A 13,303-nucleotide genomic window follows, 5' to 3' on the forward strand; every position below is an offset into this window, starting at 1 on the left:
TTCTCTCGCCAATCAGAAAATCCCCTCAATTGTTGCGTTACTACGAAATGGAGGGTATAATTATTGCAAAGTTTAATTCATTCATCATCATGTGAGCCGCATGTCATCCATACTAAAAAAATGCTCATACGTACCTAACTTTGTTGATGAATTATTGAACTGAAAGCTAATAATGTTCACTATGCAGCTGCATGCCTGCATGTTCAATGATTTTGTTATTGATGTGCAAAAAAACATTGACATGAATTAAGGATGGAGATTTGACGTAATCATTCGCTCAGCAAAAACCATACTCAACATCTTTTAACTAACAAATTCCAGAAAAATCCGGACTAAAAGTGCTGAATAATGTGCAACATTTATTTAGAATGGAATTTTTCCCCCTGTGCAAAAAAAATTGTTGCTAATTTTGTGCCCAACTCCGTCACGTACTCTCCGACTCGTTGAAAACGTGCTAATTTAATGAGCCAGGCCCCCGCACGTAGATAGATAAATAAATGTATGAAAAATAATAGAATAGAACACGACAAGTTCAAGGCTCCGCAGTGGCCGCGGACGCGTGGGGACAGACAGAGGGATAATGTCCCCACGGTTATTCGATGTCCGCATCATCTACCCATCTTTCCTTCCTCCACTATCCTTCAATGGCAGTGTCCCCAGATGTCCCCACGGCTTCCGCGGCCACTGTATATACATCCTCCGTAGTGATGATAATGCCAAAAGAACAGTGACATCGTGGGGACAGAGGGACAATGTCCCCACGGTATTCATCATCTGCCCATTTTATACATAAAAAAACATTCATCTTACAGTGTTAACGTCCCCACATGTCCCCACACCTTCCGCGGCCACTGAGGCCCAGCACGAGTGATTGACGAATAGAAAAATACAACAATTTACAACACGAGCCTTTACAACATCCTGTCAGCTATCATTTCGGTCGGATATTAAATAAGTAAATATGCTAAATGGCATCGTTAATTTCTCAGGTTGGAAAATATCTAGTTATAAAATAAATGTCATAATCACTGTAAGTGATCTAAAAGTTTTCTCTCTCTCCTCCGTAAATAACATAATCACTCACATCCAACCAAATCCACATATGCATTCAGGCAGAAGTATATTGTACTTACTTCCAAAACCACTTCCAACTACTTCCAATCCCAACAGGTTGTCGAGATAATCATTTTTTTGCACTTTCTATTCACGCCTATCCGTCACAATGATTGGATTGGACGTAAACCTGTTCAAAGTCTCACCAGATAAATCCAGAAATACTGGATTCTATTTATTTCACTGGATGGTGGATGCATAACTAAATTTGGACGGATCAATAATAAATTTCTATTATTGTAAACCCATCAATTAATTATTACACTCTGCTAAATTAAATTCATGTCATGAAATGAACGAACAGACTTAAATTGCACCTGGGAATTAAAATAGTTCCACATGCATTGCACATTTGGTGAAACATGTGAATTGCAGATCGTTAATGGCAGATTTCGGGGTTCACGGACATTAAGCCAAGTTTACATAATGCTCTCTCCAGTGCCCGCGGAAGCTGTGGGGACATTAATATTGTTGGATAGGGGAGGGAGGGGTTTGTATAGCATGGGGAGATGATGGGGACGTCTAATAACCGTGGGGACATGTCCCTCTGCCCTCACTTCCGCGGCCACTGGACTGGATCTCTCTGCCAGTTCGACGTAATCAAGATGAAACCGTAATAAATCACATGAAGTGATTGGTTTTAGTCCTTTATTCACTTGGTGATGTGATAATGCTGTTCGGACAAATCCTTAATCCGTCTGCTGCAAGGGAGCAAAACCAGACGCGATCATATATTTCATTCAATTATCGTTAATCCAATTCGGACTAATAAATGACCAAAACTGGATCAAACTGGATGAAATACGTACTTATTTCGTTTCGGTTAAGCTAAATTGAAGCAGTTTCAGGAGGAGTAAGGACAGTGGCGGCGGAAACGAGGGGACAGGGGGACATTGCCCCCCCTCCCGAAATTAAAAAAATGATATATTCCCCATGTTGATGACCCCTATTTCATTATGCTAATGTCCCCACCGCTTCCGCGGCCACTGGATGCATTCATAAAAGTGTGAGTAACTTTATCGATATCGGTCAAATACTTAGGAAAGAGTTAAATGACTTTCAATTAGCGAAACTCACTGGGAAAACCGGGCAATTTATCTGCAGCTAATTTTATGGTTATTATACCAAGATTCCATTACGTTATTATTCACAGAATCCATCCATCCATTTACTATTTATAAATGCACTAACTTGCAATAATTCGTTTATTGATATTGCGTAATGCTGTTTCAATTAGTGCATTCCTTTCGGATAAATTCTTTGATATGAAATATTGCACGAAATGCAATCTACGAAGATTATTTATAGCGATAAGGGTGTGTAATTTGTTAAAAATTCTAATTTTAACTGACTGACAGTAAAGCTTCTAAGTCGGCATTAATTAAAGATAAATTATCAGTTGCGCAATTCTCAAGTATTCGACATCAATTAAATTTTCTACTTATGCACTATCCGTATATGCTCTCCGATTTTGACCAAACTAGTGTCAATCGATCAACAATTTAATTAATAGGAAATTTGGAAACAAATTCAGGGATATTCGCACCCAAAGAGAAGTAAACTTGTTTTAAAGTCGACAAATTTTACACTTTCCAAATTTACTGTGCGTTTACTCCTCTTCGGATGCAAATATCTCTGCAAAACGTGCCCATTGGGAGATCGCGTCTTTCGCAAATTTCATACTAATTAAATTTGTCATCGATTGAAACTAATTGGCTCAAAATCGGAGACCATATACGCTCCGAGACATCCATTGTTATCCCTGGGCTTACGATTTTTTAGCTAAGTTTTATTTAAGTTTTATTTATTAAAAAAATATAAATTGCTTAAGTCGCTGCCAAGCGCACCAGGTCTATTATGTTATAAGTTAGCCCACACGGATAGACCTGCAGCTCAAAATGCTTAAAAAGTTCCAGTCACCCTCCAGTCACTGTATCTAGACTACGTTCGCCAAGTAATATACAGCGACTGGAGGGTGACTGGAACTTTTTATGCATTTTGAGTATTGCAATCTTAATAACTATGAACATGACAGCCTCCACATTTGTACATGCAGGCCTATCCGTCTGTGTATCTAAGTAAGTATACTCCAAATCTGTGGTCGCTGCTGATGAACCATGAAACTTTTTGGGGTGCATCACCACAAAAATGCTTGGCGCATGGGTCACTGCAAAAATGCTTGGTGGGTGCACTTTCTAAATAAATCAGCTACGCAAAAGACACCTACGACTCGCCAAAATATTTCCTAATATAGTTTCAAGATTTTTAACCAACTGCAACTTGTTAGCTGCATTTTTTTTTGCTCTCAATAAAAATCAAGCGCAGTTACGAGTCCAATCAAGAACGAATAAATATCTATCTAGCGGAGGAATGCACATACACGGATCAAGTGGGTGTTTCGTCTCGACTCTTAATCTCACTCCAATTTTGGAAGCTTTTTGATCTATCTATGTCATTATGCGTGGTCTGGTCTGGTCTCGTAAATAAACGAGGATGATGAGTCGTTGGAAGGGATTTATTAAGTAGAAAAGGGGGTTGGTCGATAATATCCAACAAATATTTTGGAGGTGAAAGTGACTCAAAATATGGGAGTAAAAATAAGCAGACAGGTTTAGATTGAAGGACCTTTCGCATTCAAATTAGTTGCGCTTAAAGCTGTATTCGAAATTGTACATAATTGGAGACAAAGTTTCTCCTCTAAAAGATCGTTACGGTTTATCTTTTTGATCCAATACGAATCCAATTGAACGACGAGACTGTTGCCCTTGGACTCTGGGCATAATTTCCTTTTCTGATGAAAAGTGGCGACATTCCCATCAGGACAATAATAATGAAATGGTTATGAGATGAGATGAAAGCCATTTTATTGTCGCCTACATACATGCCGCCTCAAGCTACATACACAAAATAAACTACATCTTTAAAGTGGCCGCGGAAGTTGTGGGGACATTAAGATTGTAGGATAGGGGGGAGGGAGGGGTTTATATTAGATGGGGAGATGATGCGGACATTGAACAACCGTGGGGACATTGTCCCTCTGTCCCGGTACCCTTCCGCAGCCACTGTATGTACATAATCTCCCCTTAATTTTGAAAAATTTGAAAAAAACTTTAGTTTTAACGTTTCTTTTGAGAAATTAAGAAATTTTGTAAACCACGCTGCATACATAACATTGCTGGGGACATTGTCCCTCTGTCTGTCCCCATGCTTCCGCGGCCACTGCACCTTTTTACCTCTACTAACTTTAAGAAGAAACAGTAGCGACGCTTTTAAATAAATAAGAATGCATGCATGTAACAAGAAAAAGTTTTGAATTGCATCTTCCTCAAAGGTAAAGTAAAGTAAAGTGGGTCTACTTTTCCTTCTTCAAGTGATAAAATAAACGCGTCCATTTGTCATCATGTCAATGGAACAACGCCACCACTTTTCTCCATTTCTAGACCACGAAATTCACTCAGCTAACAAAATCTCTGCATAAATTTCGCACCAGTACTTCTATACCATGAATAAAAATGCATGCAAAACCTGTCTCGACTTTCGGCATTTGCCTTGCAATTTGCGGGCTGAAAAGCTTGGCTATTTTTATTTTTATTCTACAAACAAGCCTGATAACATTGCAATTCTCTCGTATTTGGAGCAAGTAGTAATAGCATTGGATGGGTATTGGTGTCTTGTTTTGGTAGCAGGTGCTATTATATTCTGTGGCATTTATGTATTTGTCAGTTGTTATTGTGTGAATGTTGAATAGAAATAAAGAATATAATGGATGAACTGGATGAATGCCTATAATATATTTAGATATTTGAACTTATAAGAAGAGGTAAGTAAGTTGTTGCTTCTCGAATTTTATTGAGGATAAGAACGTACTGGGATTGCTGATTGTGTGTGTGTGATATTGAATTTAGGGCAGCTTTTATATTTCATCTTACCGACAGTCCTCCCATTTAGCAGAGATTTTCAATCTCTTCTTTCTTGAATGGAATAAAATAAAATAAAACAAAACAAAACAAGTGACCATGATGCCTTGCACCATCAATTTTTTTTTTGCAGTTGAGTAGTAGCTTTTCATGAAATATTATTACTTATGAAATGTTTCGATTTCATTTCAAACAGAGCGAATTGAATGTTTCAGTCAAGTGTAGAATGCATTTCAATGTTTTCAAATTCTCTGAGATGATGGAGCAAGTGAGCTAAATAAATAGGTCTTAAAATCTAAATGGAGAGAGAGAAAGATAAGCAGGTTGATCGGATCTTTGATTTGATGGTTGAGGTTGAGTGAAAAATGATGTTTACGCCTAATACATAAGTAGCATTTATGAGTACTTACTTACTTTTAAATAGTAACACTATTTAATCCGTGGTACAAGGTTATAAACGAGCTACATTCCAAATAAATATTATTATATTGCTATTATTGGTCTGTTCTTATTAACAGTGGCCTCGGAAGCTTAAGGGGACAGAGGGACAATGTCCCCACAGTTGTTCGATGTCCGCATCATCTCCCCATCTTATATAAACCCCTCCCTCCCCTATCCTACAATGTGAACGTCCCCACATGTCCCCACAGCTTCCGCGGCCACTGTTCTGTTTAGAAGGGCACCTCAAACTTGAGTACCTACCTACATTTAGTGGAAACTTTGCTAAAACAATATTATTCAAAGAAATTAATGAATCTCTAATTTGATTTCAGACCAAGTTTCCTATAAATTATTGATGATCACGAAATCACGAATTTAGAACAATAATTAATGACCCTGTGCCAATACTGTCTCAACGCATACAAATTCTCATTCGGCATTGAGGTGTGGTAATATTATTGCCATTGTATTTTCAAGTATTGATACTGGATAAGTCCAGATTTCGAACGATATGTGATGTCAATCTTGCCCGTGTGCAAAAAAATAAATCCCATACACCCGCTTAGTCATGTGCATTTTTTATTTGCAGAGATCAACAAAGTCAAACGTTGATGAACTCGTATAAGCAATTGCATAACGAGAAATGCAGCTCAACAGGATAATCCATCCAATAAAGTTGAATCCAGTTACGTAGAATACTAGTTCAACAGATGAATCGTTGCTCATCAAGGAATTGTACATCATCGTATTGTTATTAAAATTTAATTGCGAGTAAATTTTGCGATTCTTGTAAATATTTATTTAGCACTCTGGTCGGTGCTACAACCTCGATTTTTTGTGCGTTCTTCTCTAATAAGTACATATTTCCAGTGGCGGCGGAAGGGTGGGGACAATGTCCCTTCGGTAATTCGATGTCCCCATCATCTCCCCATCTTATATAAACCCCTCCCTCCCCCATCCTACAATGTTAATGTCCCCAGATGTCCCCACATCTTCCGCGGCCACTGTTCTCTAACAAGCACATATTTCACACGTGAAGAATGATCAATTCGAAGCAAAAGTATTAAAGTAAATGTTCTTGACTTTGGCTTTATACTTTTTGGCCCTAGTTTAAGGAAGCCGTTAAGAACAACACAACTTGGGTGTAAATCGACACATTTTGTACGAACACAATATTGTCTCATGAAATGTACATATGCAGAATTTACATGAAAATGTTATCCAATGACACTGAATCTAAATTGAAGGTTTCTTCTATCCCATTTAATATGCACAAAAGACAATTAATTAGTGTGTTGCATACATACATATGTAGTAATTCTCTCATTTTTGCAGTGTCATGTGATGCAATAATAGCAATAATAATAACGATATATGTATGGCGAAAGGACAATGGTACATATTTTTACAAAGTCTCACCTTGTCGTCATCCGTATCTCTCTCAATTTGTTACAGGATCAACGGTTAAATTTCCACCAATGCGTTAATAAAACAATGTTAAAATATATCTAACTTCAGTCAGTTATTTGCAGCAGATACGTGACGATGATAACAGCGTTTACACTGAAACAGTCTAAAGTAATTGATATTTCTAATGGCTTCATTAACATATCTTAAACGAAGTTGGCCAAGGTTTGTCCTCTTGATGTATTAATGAACGATAGAGATATTTAGATAAGTAAGATGCCTAGATTTATTTCTGGCAATAATTACACTTCTTCTCAGATTAGATGATGAATGATAAGTACCAATCAATCCTAGAATTATTGCGGTCGCTTCATAAAATCAATTTTGTATCATGTTGATACATAGTTTGTTCCCGTGTACACTTCCACTTGCACGATAAATGAACAAGCTCATTTATTTTCTTTGATTACAGGAGAAGAAACTCATCTTCGTCGTCCCATCCAATCTAATTTCCATACAATAAAGAATTGACAATCCGACTGATTGATGTGATGGGAAGAGAAGGAACGACGAAAACAAATTTATTTGTGTCAGAGGGACGATAAAGTAAAATACTTGTGTAGGTAGGTATCTTATATCATGGGAATATCGTCCGGTCAGGGTAGATAAGTTCACACGGAAGATGATGATAACACGGTAATTGGCAGTTCACATAATATTACAGGATTAATGGGATATTGAATTTGCTATTATTGGAATATTTCCGTATAATTTCGCTAAATTTTAGAACAATTCACTCCCAATATTGAATTTCTTATTTTTGGAATATTTTCACAATGGTCACAATTTAGTTTTCAGCAAATTTTGGAACAATTCACTCCCCAAATTCACGCACTTTTATTGGAAACGAGTCCTAAAATCTGGTCGAAATGGACACAAAATGATATCCGTTCGTGTCACTTTTCAGGCCAAAATATGCCCGAAATTGTTAAATAATAAGGAATCCACTACTACTTCTTTTCTTGCGTCACACTACTTCAAAGTGGTGCATGAATATTAAAATAGTTCACACACACTTTGACAAATCTCTTTTCGTGTTTTATTTATTAAAATTCACTCCATCTCTCTCACCAATCGTCGCAAATGCACCTGTTACTACGACTAACGAGACAAGCAAGATGCGTTTCTCGTGTATATTTTATTATTAAACAGGTAGACTGCCTGTAAAGATATCCAACTATTTGCTACATACATAGGTCCTCCTAGGGCTGAGGTAAGGTATGGCAAAAAGTGCTACATACGAGAGGAGGGAGAATGCATCACATACATTTTACAGATCAAGTCCACTACACCTTTGAAATTTCAATTACAATGAACAGCAACATATAGCCGAGCCAAAGGGAAGTTGGCCGTCCGGCGATACGAATGGTTGGCTGCACACACCCCTTAAGAAGACGACGACGAGGGCGAAACAACAATGATATAACTTGATGCAATGCATGCAATGTAACGCATTTTTGGCTACACTTTACCAAATAGGTTTAACAGGTATCCTTCAGCTTTAGATGGAAGGAGTCAACGTCTCGTTTACCTTCGAAGGCTTTGTATTGCATTTCAGAATAGAATAGAATGGTGTATACTACGCGATTTTGTGGGGGGAGAAGGTGGTCTGGTCGTTTTACAGGTAACCAACTTTTTTGGGCAGGTGGTTTCATAGCTGGGATGGATACCATATACCAAGTTAAGAGCCCTTATACTGCATCTTCGTACTAGAGGCTGACTGGTGGACGGACGGACATGGTTTAAATAAATGTTGTAGTAACATGCTGAAATTCGACCCTCTCTACCTGTGACATGAGAGCTTCCGTTGAAACTATAAAATGAATGATCCTCAAGTGCATAGAAAGCAAGCCAGGTGAATCGACCGTAGGCAGTATTCGTAAAAAACGACGGGGGTGGTGAGTCAGTATTAGGAAAGGGTTGGTTTTTAGTTCCCATCTTATTTCCTAACTTGGTGGATGTATGTACAGAAATGGTATTGTTGGATTTATAGTATGACAGGTGGATTGCATGCAATATGCAGAGTGACAAATGAGTCATGTTTGAAATCATGCATTTCATATCATTTATTTTCATCAAGGAAAATTTCTACTTTTCGTAAAGATGGACACTAAACCAAACTAATTTCGTGAAACACACGGCCAGATTATTTTACGACATTATGACGGAACACTTGACCTTCGTGGGAGGGAAAATTACCTGTTGTTGTTTCATTTCATACGTACGTAAATTGGATGGTGGAGTGGAAGGAAGGTCACAACCCATGGGTAGATGTACAATAAAATAAAAGAGATGTCCGTGATACTCTGAAAGGTGTCATAAAATCCCAAAAATAGTCTGGAGACTAACGAGTAGACGTGTAACCAAACCAATCAGCATTACGTGCATAGAAATGCAGTGGCCGCGGAAGGGTGGGGACAGAGGGACAAGGTCCCCATCATCTATCCATTTTATACAAACCCCTCCCTCCCTTATCCTACAATGTTAATGCCCCCAGATGTCCCTACAGCTTCCGCGGCCACTGTAAAAATGTATCCTTCACACCATGTTTATTATGCATAGACTATTACCAACTAAAATGGTATTAAGTATGCGTCGGGCCGTTGTTTGTTTTCTTTCCACATCCGCGTGTGATATCAAGTCAGAAATTTATGATGAAAAACTTAAAATAGTCGGTCCAATGTAAACTGCCACATTTCCATGAATCTTACATGGCCAAGTGAGTAATCATAGTTTGTTTGGATAACCCAAAAATATCTTAATCCATTTTAAAAGTCCTTGTCCTATACATTCCGTAAGAACACTTTCCCTTTTTCTACGTTTATTCTTGGAACGAAAGGCCAGTATCAATTTATTTATTTAGAATTTTTCTGTCTTTCACGGGAAACAGACTAGAATTTTAGGTACACGTGACGTAGATTGATATCATTGCATACAAACAGTGGCTGCGGACAGAGGGACAATGTCCCCACGGTTATTCGATGTCCGCATCATCTGCCCATCTGATATACCCCCAATCCTACGATGTTAATGTCCCCACAGTTTCCGCGGCCGCTGATTGTTAATTACTACTGTTGTAACAAAATAGCTCCTTGTCTGGCTGGATGACTCATTCACGGCTAATTAAGCAAATACGACTTTGGAGAAGAAAAGTAAACATTGCATGCACTTAAATGATTAGATGCTATACTTATCCTGCACATAATTCTATTTACCAAAGGGCTAAATTCCCACGATAACTACGACACAACCGGTCGACTTTAATTCTTCTCATGGAGTTTGAACTCAACTGGCTGGATGACTCATAAAATATAACTTGACTTCCCGGAAATCGTTATGAAATAATCGTCACTCTTTTATAAACCAGACAGTAGATTTTTATTAAATTTATTCTATTATTAGTTTAGTTAGTATACGCTTAGATTAGATTAGGATTTGATAAATGTTAACAGTAAAAGTGGCGGCGATTGACTAAATAAATTGTGCTGTAACAAGATTGACACTACTGCTTAAAGCATAACCGAATCCCAAAATACATGGCTCTTTAAAAATTAGAATTATATAGAACGACAAAATCAGTAGAGAAGTAATAAGTAATGATGCTGGACAACAAAGACACAGTTATGGTGGTGGTTCAATACTACATTTTTAGTCATATTTTGCAAAATGCTGCATGAGACTTTCCTTACGGTATAATTACAAACATGAATTATTTTATCATCAGTATAATAATAACAGTCAAAATTCAGTCATTCTTCGAGTTTGATACATTCGCAAAATTATGTATGTGTTTATGGGCATGTCACTTATTCTCGGGTGGAGTTAGTTCGTTGGAGTGATTTGATTGAGGGCTGAAATATCCCAGATTTTGATTAAACGGTCACTTCCAACAGTAACGAGAAGGGAACGAGTTTCATCCAAATGCACAGTAACCACAGAATGTTTGGCTTCATGGAAAGAAGCAAGTGATTCTCGGCTGCAAATAACCAAACAATTTATGCATATTTAATTTATTTTAATATATTATTATACGGTTCAGAAGAAGAAAAAAACGACTTACTCTTGTTGCGTGATGACCGAGAAACAGGGGTCGCAAACTCTAACCTCGAATTCAAATCCCATTTTTGGCAAGGGGGTTTTCCGACTGGAACACTTGTCACACGCCGCTTTGCCACATGCTCTGCAATGATGCTGCCGCTGTCCAATTGTCTTATTTTCCATCATGGCTCTGAATTAAATTAATATTATAAGTTAGTTTGTGGGGGGTTATTTACAATCTTTTAAAAATTAATAATCACCGGAGATTCCAGAAAAATGGTTTCTTGCAAATCTCACAAAAATCTGATTCCTTCCAATCTGGGGTCTGAAGTCGCTCGGCTTGTATGTTCCAAGCCACCAGCACAGAATCTTCACCGCCAGAGATTAACTGCTTTGATCTGTTAAGGTACGCCAAACCGGTCACTTTTCCCCTACAAAGAAAGACGGGAAATTATAACTAATTAGTAAAAATTCCTACGGCTAACAATAAGTAGTATATTTATTTCAAACTCACTTGTGACCTTGAAGTTCATATACTGTTCCTTTCTTTCCAGCAATATCCCACAGACAAATACTAAAAAAAGTATTAAAGTTTGAAAGTATTATAAATATGAGTAAAATGTGTACTACGTTTTTTATATCTTCTGTCGTTAAGACCAAGTGCCTTACTTTTGATCGAAGGAACCAGAAAACAAGTATGACGTATGCGGATTCCAAAGAAGGGATCTAATCGACCCTGAATGTCCTTTAAATGTGGTGACCAATGATAAATTATTGGCCCCAGAGCACTTCAACATCGTTATCTGTCCACTGTAGTCCCCAACAAATGCGTGGTCCGTGAGGGAATCAAATCTGCATGCACAAATAGAATTAATTAAAAATACTGCTTAATTTTTAAATAATTCTTTAACCACAACTACTAAAAAATCGTGACTTACTGTAATGCAGTACACCAAGCAACGAAAGTATGAGACGCGACAACCTCCCCCTTTCTAACATCAGCCCACTGGAACGTTTTATCTCTTGAAACACTTAAAACTCGACCCTTCTCACAGTAAACGCCCGTCACTCGTCCCACATGCGACAAATAATCTCTTTTATGCTCCAACTTGTTGCAATCTGGAGCAAGATTAAACTCCATCACAGTGCCGTTGTCCAACCCAATGAAGACGAGTCGCGACTCGGGGGACGTGAAGCAGACATAGATGCAAGTCGCTTGGGATGGAACATATTGACAAATACTGAGGAAAATCAATGGAAAAATATAAATAAGTCAAACCATCCTTGAATGGACAAGTAGTAATTAATTCAATTAGCTAACCTTGGCCAGTATTGACCCGAATCTCGTTTAAGCCATACTTGTACAGTTCTAGAAACGTTAATTAAACGACCATGTAACATATTTACAGTATAATAAACTGTTTTAATTAAACACTAACTTGTCATCTCCAGCAGTAATTACGCCATCTTCATTAGGAATTAATACGGCATCGTTTAAGTCGTCGGTAAATCTAGAATGAAATGTAACATATTAAACTTTGACCTTGGAAATCCTTTACGATATGATCCAGTAGTTAACGAAATCAATCTCACCCTTCAACTTTTCCAACTAATACGGGCTTTTTCGTCGTTGCGAACTTGACTCCTAGAACAGACAACATTGAAATTAATTATCTTAACCCAGAAAACGACATATCAAAATATTTTCTTACCTGGCTTAATTTCAGCAGCCATGATTCAACAGGTTTTTATCATATATTGCGACAAAAAATTGTCCAGCTCTAATTACCGAATACCTACGGCAAAATATACAAAATTGCTCGTTAATTCTTAAAAAACTTAACCAAGAAACATCTACACTATAAAAACTCTCAGATTTCAATTACAAAACTCCCGACAAACCGACAAAAATTCCAACACTACAATCGCCCTCCCCCGTAATCACTTAATTAAACCATTAATTTTATTATCCACCTCCCAATAAATCCTCCTCTCTAACCCAACCAACCCTGACTCAATGCAAACACCAACCAATTTAAACTAAACATTAACTAAATCGATATTTCACTTCAAACTTTCATAGAAGCTGTCAAAAATCGCCAATTTTCGTTCAAATTTTCATAACCAACCTCAGCCCGACAACAATTAGTGATTATCATTTCCATCTACTTAATTAAATCAGAGATGACTTACCAAAACGCAGTTGATAATTACACGACATGTAAAAAAGTGACGACTGTTTTTGTCTGACAGATTCTCAACAACTCAAAAGCGCCTCCACCCTCATCATCGTGCGTTGCGTTCGTAAAATTCCGCATCCTGCTCAT

General features: G+C 37.6%; 2 protein-coding genes across 3 annotated transcripts in view; both read right to left on the reverse strand.

The window, feature by feature from the left end:
- LOC110856150 overlaps nucleotides 1-8,043 on the reverse strand; it is a 45,061-nt gene extending 37,018 nt beyond the window's left edge. For both annotated transcript variants that reach the window (XM_035856960.1, XM_022104603.2), the window contains exon 1: nucleotides 6,891-8,043. The gene's annotated coding sequence lies outside the window, so the exon portion shown is untranslated. The remainder of the gene's footprint in view (nucleotides 1-6,890) is intronic.
- Nucleotides 8,044-10,292: 2,249 nt separating this feature from the next.
- On the reverse strand, nucleotides 10,293-13,287 carry LOC110856151 (WD repeat and FYVE domain-containing protein 2). Its single transcript, XM_022104605.2, has 11 exons — nucleotides 13,170-13,287; nucleotides 12,689-12,772; nucleotides 12,570-12,621; nucleotides 12,416-12,487; nucleotides 12,298-12,345; nucleotides 11,915-12,217; nucleotides 11,646-11,828; nucleotides 11,491-11,550; nucleotides 11,237-11,407; nucleotides 10,999-11,166; nucleotides 10,293-10,914 (listed from the first exon to the last, which is right to left on the reverse strand). Exons 2-11 carry the CDS (start codon nucleotides 12,708-12,710, stop codon nucleotides 10,761-10,763), a joined length of 1,233 nt encoding a protein of 410 aa, XP_021960297.1. The 5' UTR covers nucleotides 12,711-12,772; nucleotides 13,170-13,287; the 3' UTR covers nucleotides 10,293-10,760.
- Nucleotides 13,288-13,303: the final 16 nt, after the last annotated feature.

The sequence above is a fragment of the Folsomia candida genome, unplaced genomic scaffold, assembly GCF_002217175.1.
Source record: "Folsomia candida strain VU population unplaced genomic scaffold, ASM221717v1 Fcan01_Sc015, whole genome shotgun sequence".
Taxonomy (NCBI): Eukaryota; Metazoa; Arthropoda; class Collembola; order Entomobryomorpha; family Isotomidae; genus Folsomia; species Folsomia candida.